At 44.2% G+C, this 20,585-nt stretch overlaps 1 protein-coding gene across 2 annotated transcripts in view; it reads right to left on the bottom strand.

The window, feature by feature from the left end:
* Window positions 1-20,585, bottom strand: part of TGFBR3 (transforming growth factor beta receptor 3) — a 207,212-nt gene that overhangs the window by 48,568 nt on the left and 138,059 nt on the right. For both annotated transcript variants that reach the window (XM_049616798.1, XM_049616797.1), the window contains 2 exons: window positions 4,930-5,113; window positions 42-210 (listed from right to left, as the gene is read on the bottom strand). In XM_049616798.1, coding sequence (XP_049472755.1) covers window positions 42-210; window positions 4,930-5,113 — 353 coding nt within the window. The remainder of the gene's footprint in view (window positions 1-41; window positions 211-4,929; window positions 5,114-20,585) is intronic.

The following is a 20,585-nucleotide window of genomic DNA, read 5'->3' as shown; positions in this document are numbered from 1 at the left end:
CACACACACACACACACACACACACACAGTCACTCACTTACCTGTAGGGGTTAGAGCTGGGGGTAATTAACTCAATGATGTGTACTTCCTTATCCTGGGGCTGGCTGGATATCACACAACCCTCCGCTGCTTTGGGCTGAAGGTACTCAGCAAGGTAATTGAGCGAGAGAAAATTCTTCCCTATGTTGCACGTGGGAGGGAACACTTGATCTGAAAGAAACACAGGATAATTCATCACACCACTGAGCTACACGTTATCAGACTCGAAGGGAAGAAGGTGATAGCAACTGAGCAACTGCAGGACACAGGGAACCACAAGCCCTAGGGACGGCCTTCGAACTCAACCATTGCCTTGAAATACCTCCCCTATGGTCACCAGTGACCTCCTACTGACCAATTCTAGTGGCCTCTCTTGGTCTAAATCCTTTCCTTTCCTGTTCTCTGTGATACTGCGTTGTCCTCATCCACATCCCCTGACTTACCTCCCATCTCTTTTACTGGTTCCCCCTCCTCTGTCCATTCTTTAGACACCAACGATCCTCAATCTTGGGTGCACACCAGAATCCACCTATTTGAACCCCATCCCAGAGATTCTGAGTCAGAAGATCTGGGGGGCAGGGTGGTGCTAGGCAGCTTTCTTTTTGAAAAGCTCCACAGTTGATCTTGATACAAAACCAAGGCTAAGAACTCAATTCCTTCCTCAATCTTCTTTTTGTCTCATAATTTTCCCAAATGACCTCAACTGCTCCTAGGGCTTCAACCTGTACCTAGATCATGACTCCTTTTCTGAGTTGCAGTCCTGGGCTGGCATCTGTCTACTAAGTACCTCTCACCTAAAAAATCCAATAGTTATTTCATAGTCCACATACTCAACACTGAAATCAATTATCTATCCAGATAGGCTCCTCCTTGGATATTTGCTACTTCAATTAATAGGGGGATCAACCACCTAATCAATTCTCTGGCCTGCTATGTAGAATGAATTATTCCCTCATATTTATTCGTCACAGCACTACAGATCTAAAGACTGAAGGAGGGAGTTTGGGGGAAACAGTGAGGGCAGACTTTCACTCTTTCTCACAATCTCGTTACAGATGACTAATGCTTTTATAACACTTTACAGTTTACAAGGTGCTTTTGCAAACATCATCTCATTGTGCTAAGGGCTGCTCATCACCTCCACCAGGGAAAGCGATACAAGTACCAAGAGTCTAAAGATACTCCCACAAGGGCACATGCCGTTTACACAGCACTGTGGTTGATGGGATTTCCAGCCAGCGGTTTAAATGTTTAAACAGAACTTGAAACTGCTGGCAGGGTGACAGCTGGGACCAGTGTCAAGGAAGTTCTAGGTGTAGCAAACTTTTTTTCAGAAGGGGTAATTAATCAGAGCCCTGGCACTGTAATGAAACAAACTTCTGCCTCTTTCATTTAATGGACAGGATGCTAGGGTTCAAATACACATGCAAGTCTCACTCAGGAGAGAGGAATCAGCCCAGGAGGTCCCAAGATTGGTTGGGTACTGCCCTGCCCCCAACCCCCACCAAGCCTGGGTATCAGCGCACACTGTGGCATCATGGCTCCATGCACCAGGCCTAGAACAGAGGGGACCACAGGAGCTCACAAGGCCCCAGGATGCAGGCTCCTGCACAACAGACCTGGATCCTCCCTCTGCACTCTTCCCTGAAGACCCCCTTAGAGAGAAGAGGCCAGGGCTCCACTGAGGCAGCTGGAGTGGCCTCCCCTCCACGTCTGCTGAGGGTTTTCCCGGATGAACAGATGACGAATGCACACCCCATAGCTGCAGCCCTGCGGACGCCTCCCCCAGATCACAGGATGGAAAATGATACTACGGTAGCAAGACTGAAATTTAATCAAGAATCAGGGTGTGTGTGCATGGGCCAGCGACAGGCTAGTCTGGAACTCAAGAGACTAGGACCCTCTTGGGACTCTGGCCTGTGTATTCAGTTCAGTTCATAGTTGGGTCTGGTTTGCATCTGGCATGTAGTAGGCATATGGTACAGGTGTCCCGAATTAACAATGAGGTGAGATTTGAGACAAATACCAAAAATTCACCCACGTTGTGACCCTCCTAAGCCACTAGGAAAGGTTTGTTTAAAAGTTGCTATTATTGAGGTGCCTGGGTGGCTGGGTCGGTTAAGGGTCCAAGTCTTGATTTCAGCTCAGGTCATGTTCTCAGGGTTCCTGCGATCGAGCCCCGAGTCAGGCTCTGTCCTGACAGTGCAGAAGCCTGCTTGGGATTCCCGCTCTCCCTCTCTCTCTCCCTCTCCACTGCTTGGGCGCTCTTTCTCTCAAAATAAATAAAACAAAACTTAAAAAAAAAAAGTTGCTATTATTAAGGGCTCAAGTCCCAGATGCCATTGTCACTAGGTTGAATAAGCTGATCATTTTCTGTTGCGTATACATATGTGTGCCCGAGTTCTTTTCCCCCCAAATGACCTTCCGCATGCCTGGCATCAAAACTTATACCAACTGCCAAGTAGAAAGGAAACCACAAAGGGGAATCCCCGGGTAGAAACCTGGCAAGTTTTGGGGGGGGGGAAGTCACATGCTTATTTGTATTTTAGGAAAGGTTTGACGACTAACTTTGCGACTTGGAATGATATACTCTGGGAACCTAGGAAGTAATGCAAACTCCTTGTTTTCCTGCTGTGGAAACTGAGGCTTAAGTGGCAAATCAGAGGGGTGCTGGAAGTGTCAGTTAATGAGACAAGTTGGAGTAAGAACAGAAAATCCTCAATTCTTCCATTCTAGGTGTACTGGTTAGAGCAGTAGTTCTCAAACGTGAGCACATATCCGAATCACCAGGAGTGCTTGTTAAATAAAACACAGACGGCTAGACCTTACTCCCAGAGTTTTCAATTCAGTTGGTCTTGGGCGGGCCCAAGAATTGGCAATTCTAACAAGTTCCCAGGTGATGAGGATGCTGCTGGGGCACGGACCACATTTGAGAGCCACTGGGGATAGAACAAGAGGAGACTCTGCTCCTCTTGCTTGGGATGTTGGCTTGGGATCCCTAGAGGTAGCTAGCAAGAGATGGGCAGGTTCTGGGAAGCTGGCTGATGAGTCCTGCTCAGTGAAGCCTGATCCATGGTGACAGACAACATCACCCTGTGGTCCACCGACCTAACCAAGGAACCTCACTTCCCCCAACGGTTGTTCTCCACGGTGTATACCAGTGACTTATACCCGACTTGTGTCTGGAATCAAGTTTCAGGGGCTCCAAAGGTGTTACCAAGGAGTCACCAGTTTTTACTGGACTGGACTGGACTGGACATGGGGGCCTTTGAGTTCATTCCTGACTCAGTGTGTGACCTTGGGGAAGTCACTTAACTAACCCTCACTCTCAAGGCAGGCAACAGCTGTGCATAAAAGTTCCTGCACTGTCAAGAGAACAGCTCAACAGCTCTAAATGTTACTATAACACATTTTCTTATGGTAACAAATTCCAAGTGGGAGGGGGGCAGGTGATCAATATCCTTTTACGCTACTAGAATTCTGCTTCAGAAATGCAGGCCATTCGCCAGGGCTTAGAACCTTTGTTAAAGAGGTTTTGCATTTTGTTCCAATGGGAGCTGACCTCTATTACAAGTTACCTAACCACCTAAGAGTTCAGTAACAAACTCCAGCTTTTGTATCCAACACTCACCTAAAATTCTTCTCTCTACTCTGCTAAACAAGTCTTTCCACCCAGTTGGCCTACTTGTATTATCAGGTTGTGCCTACTTAGCTAAGACTTAAAATACAGCATCAGGAAACAAGCATTAGACTCGAGAGTCAGGAAACCTGGGTTTGAATTCTGACTTCACCACTTACTAATAATGCGGATTTGAGCAAGCTAGCTTAACCCACCACTAACCCCTCTGTAAAAGGGTGGAAGTAATGGTTTCCTCGTAGGATTACTGGTGAGGTTAAGTGGGGTACCTGCGAAAAGAAAGCACCTGATGTGGCCTTTGCACTTAGCACATACTCCAACATCAGAGTCCACCTTTCCTGCATCTGTCAAACAGCCCAGGTTTAAGAATGGGCTGGAAACAAGCATTCAACGAGCAAGGCTGTGCTGCCATGCTGTCTGTGAAAGAGGTGACAAGTACTGTCGAGTTCAACAGAAAGCAGATGGAAGCTGAAGACATGAAATGCAGTTTTCACATACTCACCTGACTATAACAAGGACTCATTCACAAGAGTTGTTATTTCTAGTAACAAATGGGGTCTCCAAATATACACAACTAAAAATAATGATGAAAGAAGGTATTTTTAAAAATGTGCTTTCAAACTGAGTTACCAGATATTTATATCCCTCTGCAAGGCAAGGAAATTAAAACGGGCAAATCTCTTATCAAGGCTACACAGTTCCTTTCTCCAATAATTTGTCCTTGTAATGGGCATTAGTATTAAAAATATATTTAAGCACTTTTCTTCTGCTATTGTCCAAAATTTAACCCACGTCTCAAGACCATAAACCAACACTGGCTTCAAATGTTTGCAGATCAACAGGTAAGAGGAAGCCCTAACTGTTGGCTCAGCCGGCCAACTCCCCCTCTATTCCATTAGCGATCACCTCCTTTCCTTCACTTCGGATTCTCACCCTTCATTCACTTCCGATTTCTGTGTGTGGACGTCTTCTAAACCCTGCACCACAGCCTCCTCTCTTCTCTCAACCATGCTACTCCCGACATCCTGCTTGGCCATTACCAGGCCTGTTTCCTCAGGGAAAAAAGAAAAAAAAAAAAAAAAAAAAAAAGGGAAGGAAGAAATGTGAGGGGAGCAGGCCCGGTGATCTCTCAGGTCCCTGCCAGCTACAACATTCTGTAATTCTAGGATTCCTTGCCCTAACCACCTGGTCTCTGAAAGGAAAACAAGTGACTGTCATAAATCAGTCATTAACTGAAACCACGTAAAATTTACCTTCCCCCACTTTAACGTAAATGTTTCTTGCTATCTTGAGTTCAGTGAATGAAGTGACTGCTCCGTACTCCTTTCGAGCCCAACTTAGCAGACGGTCGTTTCTATAAGGGAATCTCTTTTCTTCTGTTTTTGCTGACAAGGAGAAGTTTCCTGATGAAAACTGGACCATGGAACCCTGAGACACCTAGAGGAAATAGAACAATGTACATGTTTAATGTGGTGTAGTCACCTGGAGCCGAATCATAATTAGAGAAAGCACTTATCAGACAATGGGTATTTGTCAATCCAACCTCTTCTCTTTGTTATACAGGTGGATCTTTTTTCAGCAGCTGATTCAAGAAACAGTCCCAAGGCTACTTCTCCCAGGAAACAACAAAGCTACCAGTGACGCAAAGAACCACTGGTATTTTTAAGAAACGAGTGACGCAGGATTGTGCCATTAGAATTTGTAAAGAACTCTGTGATAAGAGACTGCAGAGTGCATTGTGAGTCATCACAAGAATGATCATTGCTATCTTTCCTGATATCTCAGTTGAAGGCCAACCTTTCAAGTAAAGAGTTTCTAGCCTAGTGGAAACTAGGGAGTGTGATCATGGGCTTGTCATGGGTTTCAAGATCAGGGCAAGCAATCCAAAGTCCAGTTAGCAAGTAAACTTGACGTCCAGGTCTTCCATAACTGCAGCCTCTACTGACAGCCACCATCCCAGAGACACTGGTTTGTGTTGTCCTGGGCAATGAGATAAAGAGAATGGCTGGAGGCTGTCAGTCTTCTACGACATTGAACTGCTGCCTAGAAGTGAGATGAATGTATGTTACAATTTATTTTGTGAGACCCCCAAACACCCACAGATAATGAAGTCAAGAGGCTGTTAGACTGATCCTAATAAAACTTTCAGGATGAGTTATGCAAGCACCACATTCCTGCTGGATGCATCTAGACAATCGCTGACCTAGCACATCATGGTATATATAATTAACACATACAAAGGAGGAAAATTATCATCTTGCTGCTGCACTGCAATCAAATTTAGTCGCTGGTGAAAATATGCACATGTCATCTTAATTGGCTAGCATTTATAAAAGTAACTGATTTTATGAATGTCAGGGTGAAACCTCAAACTGTCAGCAACAAGGTTCACAAATTCCCAAGCCACACTGCTATAAATGTATTAAATTTCACATTAACTATTTCTCATTAACAAAGAGCAAAGGAGTTTCCGAAGGGGGTTACAAATAACCAGACTAAAAGCAGGCTGAGGGCAGGGGTTTTGCTTAGGGTTCTATTGCTTACAGCGATGTTTGCAACCTTAATGCACAAACAACATAGTACGTACCCCAACTATGTGCTAGGCACTGTTATTTTCTATTCAATTATACACAGGTACAGTAGTCCCCCCTTATCTTTGAGGCATATCTCCCAAGATCTCCAGTGGATGCCTGAAACCACAGACAGCAATGAACCCTGTGTACACCATGTTTTTTCCTATACATAACTACCTATTGTAAAGTTTAATTTATCAATTAGGCACAGTAAGAGATTAATAATAATAGCTAGTAATAAAATAGAGCAATTAAAACAATATGTTGTAAATAAATGTGGTCTCCCTTTCTCAAAACATTTTACTGTACTGTATTCACCCTTCTTGCAATGTCAGATGATAAAATGCCTACGTGAGCAGATGAAGCGACATGAAGGACGTAGGCACAGTGACACAGTGTTAGGCTACTATGGACCTTCTGACAATTCATCAGAAGAGGAGCATCTGCGTCCAGACTGCTACTGATCAACAGTAACTAAAACCATGGAAAGCAAAACTTTCAGATCAGCAGGCACTACTGTGTATATTTAAATGCTAGCAAAGATGTTCTTCGCCAAATTGATTCCATGACCTACTAATGCTGTGGTCTCACTCTTGGCTGAAAAGCAGAAGCATCTAAGAGCTTCTAAATATTATGAGGTCCAGGCCACACCCAAGACCAATGAGAACCTTTGGGATTGGACCCAGACCTCAGATCATTTTAAAGCTCCCTGAGTGATTTCAAAGGTCAGCCCTGGTTGAGAAGCCCTTCCTTAATTGGGACTGAGTGATCTGTAATTTTAAAAGCACTATTATGGGTCAGGGGCAGCATGGGCACCTTGCAGCTTCCTCTCTACCAGTGGTTCTTAACTGGGGTGATTTTGTCCCCCAGAGGACTTTCGGCAACATCTGGAAATATTTTTGATTGTCACAACTGGGAGGGAAGAGCTACTGGCATCTGGCAAAGAGGCCAGGGATACTGCTCAACGTTCTACAGTGCACAGGGCAGCCCCCATGACAAAGATGACCCAAAATGTCGACAGTACTGCACCTGAGAGATCCTGGTCTGACTGAATGTTGCTAACATTCAAACGTCTACTGGATCCCCAGATTGAATCCTCAAGTTGACAGTCATCTCTATGCCAGAATTTGGGCCGTTAGGTACTTAATAAAGAATAAGAGAAGCTTCCTGGTTTAGGAAGCCCAAAACTAATCATTACTAAGCTGGACATAAACCATGGCCTCTAACAATAGTTACCACCTCATGCACACCTACTATGTATCAGGTACCACGAAGTGCTGCGAAGAATGCTAATGACATTTGCTAAATATGTCCTGATGCCAGTTACATATAAACAAAACCAGTGGGGACTGTCCAGTTTTAACCTTGTTTTGAACAATGCCCGCAGAAGAAAAAGTTCCTGAACCATTTACCTGCCAAACAATAACCATGCCAACATATGTATAAACCCTCTGAGACTTAGCTACTCACCAACACTGAACTTCAGTGTTTATCTGATTTTTATGACTGAGGCACTGTAGTAAAATCTTCTTTTCACTGAAAACCACTTGTGCTAAAAAGTCATTTTTATCAAGCCTGTCACCAAAAAACCCACAACAGTGCAAAGGCCTTTGTCCCTCTGCCAGCACAGTTCTGAATGTTTCGGCAAGTATCCCTGGATGTTCCGCTCCTTTTGTCCTCATTCATGTTACAGCCATAAAATAAAGCACTCGAGTTTTAAACACCATGTACCTAGAGTACATTTCTTCAGAGTAGAAGGTGGGGTATACAGCGTAAGAGAGAAATAAGGAGCAACTCCCAAATGCATCCAAAAGTAACAGAAAAGCAATACTAGGGCATGGCTGATTCTTCAAGAAGGGGCAACTCCTGGCTGATCCCTCCATGTACCACCAACCCTGCTCCAGTCTGTCTTCTCCGGGGGGCCAGCAGCAAGGTTCATCCACTCACAGCTGAGGAATTTGGAAAAGGAGTTAACTGCCGCTCCTCAGGCACATTCCAATAAGAAGAAAGCCAAGCTGCCAGAGGCAGTGAAATGTCCCTGACTGCAGGTCAGTGGAAATTTTCTGCTGCGGCACGGGGTTAGTCAGCACTCCTCCTGATCACCAGTTCTCCTGGCTCTGACAGAGTTGCACGCCGACAAAAGTCGGCCCTAACCCCCACCGAGTTTTAGAAGGTGTTGTTATTTCCATCTGATCCTCAGGATGACCTATGAGCTAGGTTACTAGGATTTCCACAGTGGAGAGGAAGAAACCTCAGAGAAGCTAAATGGCACACACAAGGTCAGAGGATCGGCATGGGAGCAAGACCAAACAGGAGACTTCGGACTCCTGGTCATAGTGAGCCTCTGTGCTAACCTTGCCAGAAAGAAGACCTCATCAGCTCCCGAGGCAGATTTCTGTTCTATCTGTAAGATTTGCCTTCTACCCATGTGTCTGAGCTATGCCTTCCAGATGAAGAATTCCTTCCTCCTTCCTCCACGAGACAAGCCTTCAAGCATGTGAAGATGTCACTTGACTCCAATCCTGACTCTACTTCTTCAGAGCACTATTTCCAGCCCCCTCACCTCCTCCTCAGATACTGTGGTTATCAGTTCTTCACCAGCATAGTCTCTGAAATGTGGTGCTCAGGACAAGACTTGGGGTTTGGGGTGTGGTCTGACAAATGCACCGCAATGGTTAATTATGTGCCAACTTGCCTGGGCTATAGGGTGCCCAGTAATTTGGCCAAACATAATTCTGAGTATTTCTGTGAGGGTGTTTGTGGATGAGATTAACATTTAAATCAGTAGACTAAGTAAAACAGACTGCCCTTCCTAAGGTGTGTGGGCTTCATCCAATCAGTTGAAGGCCTGACCCCACCCCCGGAATAAGCTCTTCCAGGTTCTACAGCAGCCTGCTGGCCTTCAGATTCAAATTGGGGCATGGACTTTGCAGATTCTGGACTTGCCAGCCTCCATAATCATGGGAGCCAATTCCTTACAATAAATCTTTTTCTACATATATGTGGATACTGCATGCAGCCCAGAATCACATTTGGTTTTCTATCAGCTGAACCCTGCTGTTATCTCATATTCATTGATTTATACTTCAGACATACACCTGCCAAATATTTCTTGAGCACCTGCCTCATCTGTGCCGGGCACTGTGTTGGAGGTGCTGGGGTAATCGCACAGAAAGGTGACAGATGAAACTCCCCAGCCTCGTGGAGCTTACAGTCTGTTAAGGAAGCCAGAGGAGCACAATAAATAAGCGAAATATGTAGTATCCCAAGAGGCGCTATGGAGCAAAATAAACTGAGAGAAGGGAAGGCTTAAATGTCATGGGGAAAGTCCAGCTGAGAAAGTCACAGCATAAAGCCCTGCGGAGGTCAGAAGGAAAAGCATCTGTGGTTGAAGCAGCAGCGCATGTAAAGGTCTGGCAAGCGGAAAGGAGAGAGGTGGGGCCGGTGTGGCTGGAGCACCGGGATGGAGCGGGAGGGACAGGTAGATGAAAAGGTCAGAGAGGTCACAGAGCTGAGAAGGTCCAATCTGACCTTGCAGACTGCCACTAAGGACTATGGTGTTTAGTCCAGGTGAGATGGGACACCACTGAGAGTTCACGAAAACATCTAAAAAATTTTTACCTCTGGCTGCTGTGGCCAGTCTAGATTGAAGAGCGGCAAGAGCAGGAGACCAATAGTAGGCTTCTGCAATAACCTCAGGGAGAAAGAGCAGCATCTCACGCCGGGGAGGTGGTGGTGGAGATGGTGGCACCTAAATCCCCAGGGTTCATTTTACCGGGTTGAGGCTCTTTCCATCCTTCCCTTACAGCAGTAATTCTTTCATAGAAACACAAAGTCTTATATTTATTCCTTAGACCCATATTTCAAATCTGTGTCGGACACATAAAAATCCTTATTCTGGGGGCGCCTGGGTGGCTCAGTTGGTTAAGCGTCTGACTCTTGATTTCGGCTCAGGTCATGACCTCACAGTGGTGGGATCAGGTGACGCATCGGGCTCTGTGCTGAGCATGGAGCCTGCTTGGGGTCCTTGCTTTCCCTCTCTCTGTCCCTTCCCCGCTCATGCTTGCACTCTCTTTCTCTCTCAAAATAAATAAATAAACATTTAAGAAAATCCTTATTCTGTTAGCTGTCAATATCACTGAATTTCACATGCGTGCCTTCTATACATTCATCTAAATACTTGAGCAGTGGAATAAGATCAGGCTAAGGTCTGTGACTTACAGGTATACTCCCATGCTGACCCAAAGATGCTAAACAGCACATGCTGGGGTCCCAGGTTGTTCACCGACTACAAAGTAACCCCATAGAACTGTCCTCACCTGGTCTGTAAGGGCATCATGCTAGAACCTGTTAAGAACCCTGCTGAAATAAACACATGATCTATCACTGTCATCCCCTCTACCATCTGGCACTCTAGTCTCCTACCTGATCTTCATGGTATGGTATCCGTATTAGAGTCTGGATTGGGTTACAGTCTGTGGAAGAACACAGACATAAAGAGAATAGCAAAAAACAATATTTTTCTAATACAAGGAGGGGTTACAATCACAACTTCAAGGAAAATAACTAGGGGTGAATATGGAAATGTTTTAAAAAATGTTAAGAGCAAGGATTTTATATTTGGATAAAATGGCAGGTATTTTCTATTTACTCCACCTTATTGGTGGGTTCTTGCCATGCCGCCACCCCATTTCTGGCCCTGTATCTCAAGACACCTGCATCTCAACCACTAGAGTAACCCCCTATCTTCCAATCTGGTCTCCTTCCATCACTCCTCCACCCTGTTGCTGGGAGATCTTTCTAAAGAGTAAACTCATGATGATGCAGGACAGTATCTAAGCATCTTAAATGGCATATGACCAGAAAGGGCCTCTGCCTGCCCCACTGGCTACCACTCCCCAGTGTACTCACCATATGGAATCGCTTGGTGGCAGAACACATCCTGCTACTTGAGGCTCCTGAGTCTGGTTACATCCAGGTCCCTCCCACCTGGACTGCTCTTTCCAGCCTTCCTCATCTGGTAACTCTCCTTGAACTTCCACAGAACCACCTTCTCTGTGAAGCCTCCCAGACTCCCCTTCTGTCTTCAGGGTGGAGCAGCGCACAGGTGCCTTGTCAGACCTCTAGTCGAGCCCCTCTCTCACATGAAATGTGACTCTTTATCAGCAAAACTGATAAAGAAAAACAGCTCAAGGGTCAATCAAGCACCTTGCTCATTCTAAATCTCCGGGGCTTGCGTGGCATGGAGCTTGGCACAAAGCAGGGACTCCATAATTGCTTGCTGAATGAGAATCGGTTCTGTTACTTACAGGAAAGGATATGCCATAGTTTCTTCATTCTTGTAACCCAAACTCCTTACTTCCCTCACTGCCTGTGGAAATGCTCTTTCAGCCAACATTTAAAGCCCATGATTTGCCTTTTCACCCAATACCTCCACCTAAAAACAAATTCTTACATCATTCCATGTCCTCCCTTGAATTCAGCGAACTTTCCTCCTGCTTGCTAATTAAAACCCAATCCTCTGACATTCCCTGACATGACAAACATCTCCCTGTGGGAATGAACGGAGCATAGAGCTTTTAGAATCCCAATCCTTGGCAAGAAGGGGCAAACGTGAAGCACTTTACTGCCCAACAAACCCCAGGCTACTGAGATGCACACTGAGCCACCTCCTGAATGCTCTTCCCTACTTAAACCATGCACGACATTTGTATTGTAGATTCTGGTTATGCTACCAGATTTTTTTTTTTTAAAGAGCAGAACATTACTCTATCTGCCAGTGCTGGGAGTTTTATTACAAGAACTTACGGCTAGGCAACGAGAGCCAAGTTTATTATTTTTTCTGGATCGGATTCAACAACCTTGTCCAAAAGAGCAAGAAAAAAGCAAAGAGGCAACCAGCCTTTTTTGTTTCCACACCTGCATTTAAACTTTAACTCTTAAAGTCCTAAGCAGATCCATGGAAGCCTCAAGATTTATCTCCCAAGTTCTAGTGAGGTGAACAAATCCTGGCCGATGGGTGCAGTCACCATTTTCCTGGAACTGAGGCTCTCTGTTTTAGCACTTAACTCAGCACATCAGCTGACTCAGAGGCCTGGTGGTTGCATCACAGTATCCCTGTGGGCCTCCCCCGAGTTAGTTTGGTCCTCGGTGAGGGGGGAGAGAGAAGGTAGTACCATACTATAAGGATTCAGTCATCCTATGCCCTTCCCCTCCCCTTCCTCTATCCCTTCCCCACTGCCCTCACCTTATGAAGAATGTTCCCTGATGAACAGTCCTGATAAGGAAGTCCCATCTAGGGGCACCTGGGTGGCTCAGCTGGTTAAGCATCTGACTTCGGCTAAGGTCATGACTCGTGGTTTGTGAGTTCAAGCCCCGCATTGGGCTCTATGCTGACAGCTCAGAGCCTGGAGCCTGCTTTGGATTCTATGTCTCCCTCTCTTTCTGCTCCTCCCCTACTCATGCTCTGTCTCATAAAAATAAATAAACATTAAAAAAAAAAAAGAAGTCTCATCTGAAGTTTCTCCTCACCCAGTCACATGTTATCTTCTCATGGGGCCAATTAAAAATTACAATCCAACCACCCAGCAGCCCCCACTCTAGCAACCCTGATACACCCCCAAAACTGCTTTCCATGTTCTTGGAAAGTCACCTTCTAAACTACCATATAATTTACTTATTTATTATGCTTATTGTCCATCTCCTCCTACCAGAATGTAAGCTCCTTCAGAGGCTGGGATCTTTGTCTGCTTTGTTCATGGGTATACCTCAAGCACCTAAAATAGTGCTGTATTTAGAAAAGATATTCAAGAAGTATTTAGTGAATGAATGAATCTTGAGGTCCAATCAACTGGTAGTACCTGCCTAAAGTTCTGTGCTAAGAAGGACTCTGAGGTCACTCACATACGGAAGTAGTGGAGAAATGAGAACGAGCACTTCGATCAGTCACGTGTCTGCCAATGGCTCAGAGCACCCTGTACCTGCTCTATAGCTGTCCAATACAGTAGCCACACTCCATTGAACACTTGAAATATTGCTAAATAAACTGACCTGTGTTGTAACTGTAAAATACATACTAGATTTTGTACTGTGTCATATAGTACAAGATTAAAGAAACCTCAACAATTTTTTATTGATTATGTTAAATGCTATTATGTAGATATACTGTGTTAAATTACATATGCCATTACAAATAATTTCACTTATTTCCCTTACTTTTTAACAATATATTTTTATGTTTATTTATTTGAAAGGGAGAGACAGAGGGAGTAAGAGAGAGGGGGAGAGAATGAGCATGTGTGGGGGGAGGGGCAGAGAGAGAAAGATGGAGAGAGAGAGAATCCCAAGCGGGCTCCATGCCGTCAGTGTACAGCCAGACTTGGGGCTCAATCTCACGAACCTGAGATCATGACCTGAGCCGAAATCAAGAGTCAGACACTTAAGTGACTGAGCCATCCAGGTGCCTTTCCTTTCCCTTTTAAATGTACTAACAAAAGATTTTAAATTCCCTCTGTGGTTCACATTTTATTTCTATTGGACAGTATTACTCCAGAACCTCCTCCAATATGATTGTAAGGAAACACTGATAATACCCATCTATCCACCTGCTTCTTGATCTGGTCTCAGAACATAAATTAATGTCAAGAAGCCATCTCAAATCCAATGCTTCACAAAGTGTGATCCTTAGACCAGTATAATCATCCTGGAGATTCCAGGATGGGTGGGAATGTGGGGTCCAGGAAACTGCATTATAACCTTCCTCCCACCACCCCATGATTCCAATGCATAGTTAAGGATCATTGCTGTAGGCCATAGATACAAATATTATTTAAATTTCAAATAATCTTTATGAAGCAAACAGGAACAGGATTGCAGCATGGTGATCAAGTATGAATCTTCTCTGCAATGGTAGAAAAAAGAAAAAAAAAAAAAAAAAACAGGACGAGAGAGTAAAGCCAAGTCATGGATAGAGTCATCTTCTTGCACATCTGAAAAGAAAGAAATGGGCCTTGTGAAATCAGAGGAGACACAGCTCCCCAAAGATGAAGAAAAGCCTGCTGACATCGCAGAGGAAAATCTGTTCCAGGAATCACATACACACGCCCTATAGCTCAGCTGTGGTCCATTTGGAGCTTGAGCTGTGGCTGGTGAGCGCCTGCTATTCAGGTTACAAAGCTCCGTGGGGCTGCTCTTCTCATACACCCAGCTTCACACATTTACATGACTTTGGCATTGATGAAAGTGCAGCGTGTGGACAATCAGGATCAGCTCCTCTCCCTCTTCTATCTTGCCCTAACCATAACTTTTACCATTCCTATTCCTTTTCCCTGACTCCTGTGCACACAAATCTCTTTTTGGAGTTGCCTGATTGGGAAAATAGAGCATAACAAGGAAAACAAAAAAAGCAAAGAAAAACACATCGACATTTCCAAAACACCTGTGGTGTCAAGTATTTGCTAGTTCCTTCCGTTCTAGAGGGAAAAAAGACGTAAAGTAGAATAGGCATTTCTCTTGAATTTAGGTTTTTATATAAATAGTATTGATGGCAGATGGGTCCTAGAATTCATCTAACAGTGCCCACACAGAAAGGCATTGAGATGATGCTTTGGTGTATTTTGTGCACAAAGTCCATCCAGTAAAAACAAACTAACATAAAGTACTGGAACAGTACTGAAATATTTACCTCCCAAATGAGGACTAAACCCTACATTCTGAAAGAGGAAAATCACACGTTTTTCCTACCCAATTCCTGGGAGGGCTGTGCTTGCCTATTTCCTCCAAAGCCACGTGATGTGAAATATGATCTGAAACATGTTTTCTATTAACCATATATCATGACTCAATGCTTTTTTTTTTAAGTTTGTTTCAAAGAAATAATAACTTCCATGCCCATGAACCTACAGTCTTAATTTGTAATGCTACATATTCATGAGCCATGTGATTATGGCATCTGCCAATCGTGCATTCAAGAAACACAAATCCATGCAACCATTTAAAAATCTTGGGTGATTTTAATTTTGTATCTAAAACCAGATTACCTTCTTCCTTTAAAATGACTTAAAACTAATATTCAACGCTTTTTCTCAAAACATTCATGATGGTCACCCTCTGCTTTTAATTTTTATTTTTGCTGAAATGGAATATAGAGAACTAAAGGATTGAAACAGCCCTCTGTTCTTAACACCCAACATGTTTACACATGCCAAGAACAAAGCTCTGAGATGCAGCCCTCTCACTATAAACATGCACAAACTTGAATGTAAGCCACTACAAAAGCAATCCTCTAATCTCCCGTGGAAATGTTACAGAAACGATGGTATATGTGAATATACAAAGGGAAGCAAAATATGTCACTGCATCTGAAAGACAGACTCAGTCCACACAGGTTACCAAATTAATGAAGCATGAGCTGCTTTACAATGTAGAGTTTTCCAAAGTAGAGTCCCAGGTCACAGAGGGACCCTTGATGGTCTTACAAAATGAGCTCTCCAGATTCCTAAACTTACCTTTCTCATCTGCCAGTGTTAGCAGGATTTTAGGATGAGCATGATTCAAAATTCAAAGCGTACTTGCCATCTAAAGGGTATTTTTCCAGGAAAAAATAAAATGTTGACATCATTATCATCACTTACCATGATCCTCTATTTGTTTTTGCCCTCCAAACATGCTTCTGGGAATCCCTAGCTAGGGAAGATTCTTTTATTTTTCTTTTAAGTTATATCCAATCTGCCAACCCAGGTTCAAGAGCACAAACTGAACTTTGTAAGTGCTTGGCTCCTAATAGGTTCCTAGAATTCTCTTTATAGAGTTCCTCTTCATCAAAATGGATAATCTAAGTTCTATTTTACAGACAAGGAAATTAACGCTCAGAGAAGCTACAGGATCAGCCCGAGGCACACAGCTGGTAGAAAGCAGGCTGACAACGGAACCAGAGGCTTTCTTTCCCACTAGAGAGCTGTTTCTACTCCACTACCATGGAGTGGTCAACTACTGAACTCAAGAAATCAGTAGATCTGGGTAGACAGAGCCCCAGCTTAGCCTCCTATCAACAGAACACTGGGAGAGAAGAGTCATGAAGGTTCTTACTGATCACTTACTAAGTGAACGTTTCATAGATTCTGAATCTTCATATGGGACAACTGAAGATACTAGTGCTCTGAGAGGTTACATAAAGCCCCAGATTGCATAGCTTTAGCAAGAGACAAGTGCAGAATTAAAATGTCTATTAGACTCCAAAAACTATGCAATACAAATCCAGGCTTTTAAGAGAGTGAAAAGGGAAAGCAGTAAGACAAAGCAGGGGACTATGTCCTTTTCTGACGTTTGCATAGAGATTCCCCCGTTCCGTTTGGTTATTTCCTTCTCTTTCTCCCCCTTCCCCAGCAGTCTAAGGAGTTCAGCTGGAAAAAGTAGGGGAGAGAGAATGGAAATGGAAGGGGCAGACAGAAATAGTGATGACTGTTATGGGAACAAAGTAATTACTTGTTGGGAAGAAGAAAGATTGGGTATAGTAAACAATAAAAGCTGCCAAAGGATCTGAAATCGTTTGAAGAGAAACTATGGTAGACCTAGGTTGGCAAGAATTATCAGGGTGTATAAATTTAAGATATAAAAGCTCCCTGTGATGGTCAGTTTTATATGTCAACTTGGCTTGGCTATTATTATTCCTATTATATCCTATTATTCAATCAAACTCTAATCTAGATGTTGCTGTGAAGGTATTTTGTAGGTGTGATTCACAGCCATAATCAGATAAATAAATAAGGGCAATTATCTTAGATAATCTGGGTGGGCCTGATTCAATCAGTTGAAGGATTTAAGAGCAGGGCTGAGGCTTCCCTGAGAAGAAATCCCACCTGTGGACAGCAGCTTCCACTCAGGCTGGAGAGTTCCAGCCCTCCTTCCTGATCACCAATCTGCAGATTTCTGCCATGCCTTGTCTGTCTCCACACGGCATAAACCAATTCCTTGCAAGAAATCTCTTTATATATATCCCCTACTGGTTCTCTTTCTTTGGATAACCACTGACTATTACAGCTTCTGTGAATGGCTGATGAAGGCTTCAAGAGAAATGGAGCTGCATATTCTGGCCTAGCAACCCCAGACCTAAGAACAGTTTAGGAAAAAAAGGTTCTAAAGGATATTTCCTTCAGGGGTGCATGATGGAGGTAGGGCCTTCAGCCCCAGGAATGGCTGGAGCCCTCTTGACCTTCCTAACATTAGCTCTCAACCAAAGGCAGGCCATGTTTCTACACTTACCTCCATTTTCTAGGCCACCCCGGATGAAGAAATAAATGATCCTAGAGGGTGAAAGACAGAGGGCTATGCAGGGTATTCTGGTAAAGCTGATTCAGAGACAAGCTAACCAGAGGAGCCCGGGGGACAATGTTGTTGGAAAAAGGATCAAGAAGCAATTTTAACACACACACCCAACTGAAATACTGGCATTACCTAGATCCCAGTACTGTAGCAAGCCATTCACAACACACTCTGCTGAAATGAAACCAGAGAGGCAATTTCACGCCAGCTCCTCACTGGATCTGGTGAGCGATACCCTGATTTGGCTCTTCAGGTTCAATTCTGAAGCCCTTGTCGCTGGGACAGTCATTAGTGGTTCCAGGCTGGAGACCAGGGTTACAGAGGACATCAAAGTCACACCCTTGAATCAAGTGGTGTGACTATCCCCAGTGAGGTCTCCATTTACCTTTCTGAAAAGCAAGGGGCACTTAGATTATGTACATCCCTCAGGAGGCCATCCAGCTACCTTCTTTGCACTATCTGTGACTGAGAGATGATGGCAGGGGCTCTAAGCAAAGGGGAAAACAACTGGAGAAAAAAATAGCTCAAAACACCAGGGGGTAGAGGGGAGGTTAATCGCTTTTGGAATGCTATTTTTAAGGTGGCAGCCTCAGTGACTAACCTCCAGTCAGCGGGAGGGCAATGGCTGACACTGGTTCAAAAGCTTCACAGGGTATCTAGGAAAACTATTGTTATATGTAGTTGGTTGTGATCAGGGCAATGTCCTGCATCTAGATCTCAGGGGAAATCGTTCAACCTAAATACCTTCCCTCTGCAAAAGGAAAGCCCTGGGCCAGACGACAGTGGACAATTAAATTTCAATATCCCTGGCTACACCGATTTGCTCCCATTCAAACCCAGGATCAAAGTCCAAGATAGGAGATAAAAGGGAGAAAGTAGGGAAAAAGCTAACCCAAACTACTAATCCCTATCATTAAAAAATACTTATTATTATTGCTAACATTTATCAAGCACTTACTATGTGCCTGGCACTATTCTAAGCACTATACATGGGTTATAGATGCCATTTATGTACTAGCTGTGTGATCAGGCACAAATTAACTTAATCTCCCTTTGTGGAAACGATTTCCTCATGTTAAAATGAAGATAATAATTGTACCTACTTTACAGGCTTGTTATGAAGGTTAAATAAGGTAATATATGTGAAGTACTTGGAAGAGTGCCTAGCACATGGCTCATGCGCTAAGTATTTGTCAAATGTACACATACATGTATACATAGCCTCACAATGGGCCACAAGGGTTGTCTGACAGATCATAAGGTTGACAGGCCATAATTCATTCCTCACTATGCCTGGACTGTAGCCTTCTTGTCTGAACTTCCAGAAAAGGATATATGAACCCTGTTTTCAAGGGCTGGAGCAGTGCTGGCTCCAAACAGTAGCTCTGAACATCACCCAGCAGCCTGTATCAGCCAGAAACTATAGAATCTCCAGAACAGACTATGTCATAAACACAGAAGGGCTAGAGATCAAATGAGCTTTTGTGGGCTTTTGGCAGAGGTGGCAGATGGCTAAGCCCCTGACTTTCAGGTATACCCTGGGTCCCAGGATCACAGTTGTGTCATTTGCCACCGAAACAGGACAAGGCAGAAGGAGAGTAAGGAGGACTCCCTGGCCTGGTGGCATTAAGAGGCCATCTGAGGATAGGGTATTAGCACCAAAGGCAAAAACCAAGGGCAAAAACTGTTCTCGGGATATAAATTCTACCTTGAACAAAGAAACAAGAAAGGCTAAAGGGAACCCTTCCTCCTCTGCAGAAATCAGCTTCCAAGGTAGGGGTTTGGATGATGGAGGTTTAGAGTGTCGGCACTGGGCTGCCTCAAATAAGTCCAATGACTCCATTCCCAGGAAGGAGTCAGGCCATCATGCAGTCCCCATTAGAGATGGGGACTGCAGGCCACCTGTGGGGAATGCTTACCAAGGGCCTCACTGTCTGCAGTGAGAGGACCATGGCACAGCCACAAGCTGACCTCACCAGAATCTCCCAGGAGATAAGTTTCTCCCCTTCCTATTACACGAAAAAATATTCTGCAACCTCCCTTAACAAAACACTCACTTTTTCTACCAAACAGCCCCTTGCAAGCTGCCTACCACATTAACCAAGGGCACCAGACATATGATGTTTGATACAATTGCCCAAAGCTTGGGAAGAGCAGATCCATCAGGTTGCCAGAGTAGCCTTAGACAGCAAAGCCTTAAAGGAAGGAATGGGACTCTACACGAAGAAACTTGCCTTCTCTCCTTGGTAAAATAGAGTTTATTTAACCTCGATTTGTTGAATGAAAGCAAAGCCTTCACAGAGCTGGAGCCCAGGCCTGCACACAGACATGACACAGAAAGTCCAGTGGAGCCAGGAAAAGTCTACGCTTGCGTGAACCCTCCAGGACAGGATGTCTCGAGCAGGAAGAATACACCCAGGCAAACCTCACAAGGCCAAGGGGCCACTCACTGGCAACATTCACAAGCCTTAACCCAGCAAGTTAAGATAATCCTAGGAAGTCTTCCAAAAAACTTTCTGGACCAGGATTACCAACTGAAACTGGACTCATTCCAATGCTCTAATTGCCACAGTGACATTTAGGAAGAGCTCTCTTGACCACAAATGGGCCAGAAACTCATTCCTAGGAAATATGGTAGTTGACTGACCCTAGTTCATGAGAGGATCAAGCCCCTTACAATTAGGGCTCTTATGGACAAGCCACAAAACCAACAGATAAGCAGCCTCTGGAACAAAAATGCATGGTACACAACCACTCGGAATATCCCAAAGGGCACAGTGAGTCATTCCACAAGAGACATTTTTTAAAAAGAAGAAGAACCAATCTTGAAATGTTTAGTTATTTAATCTGTCTTTGAGAGAGAATTTGTTTAGGGGAAAGCCTAACTGGAAAATCCAAAATGGTATATCTAGAGCCCTAGTCTATACTCTCCTAGTACACAGGAGTGACATTCCTGGTTGAGCAAAAACCTGTTCTTGTGTCCGCAACCCTGACCCATGCTGCTCCTCTGTCAGCCT

This window comes from Panthera uncia, assembly GCF_023721935.1.
Source record: "Panthera uncia isolate 11264 chromosome C1 unlocalized genomic scaffold, Puncia_PCG_1.0 HiC_scaffold_4, whole genome shotgun sequence".
Taxonomy (NCBI): domain Eukaryota; kingdom Metazoa; phylum Chordata; class Mammalia; order Carnivora; family Felidae; genus Panthera; species Panthera uncia.
Note: the sequence above shows the minus strand (reverse complement) of the source record. Positions and strands in the feature narration are given on the sequence as shown.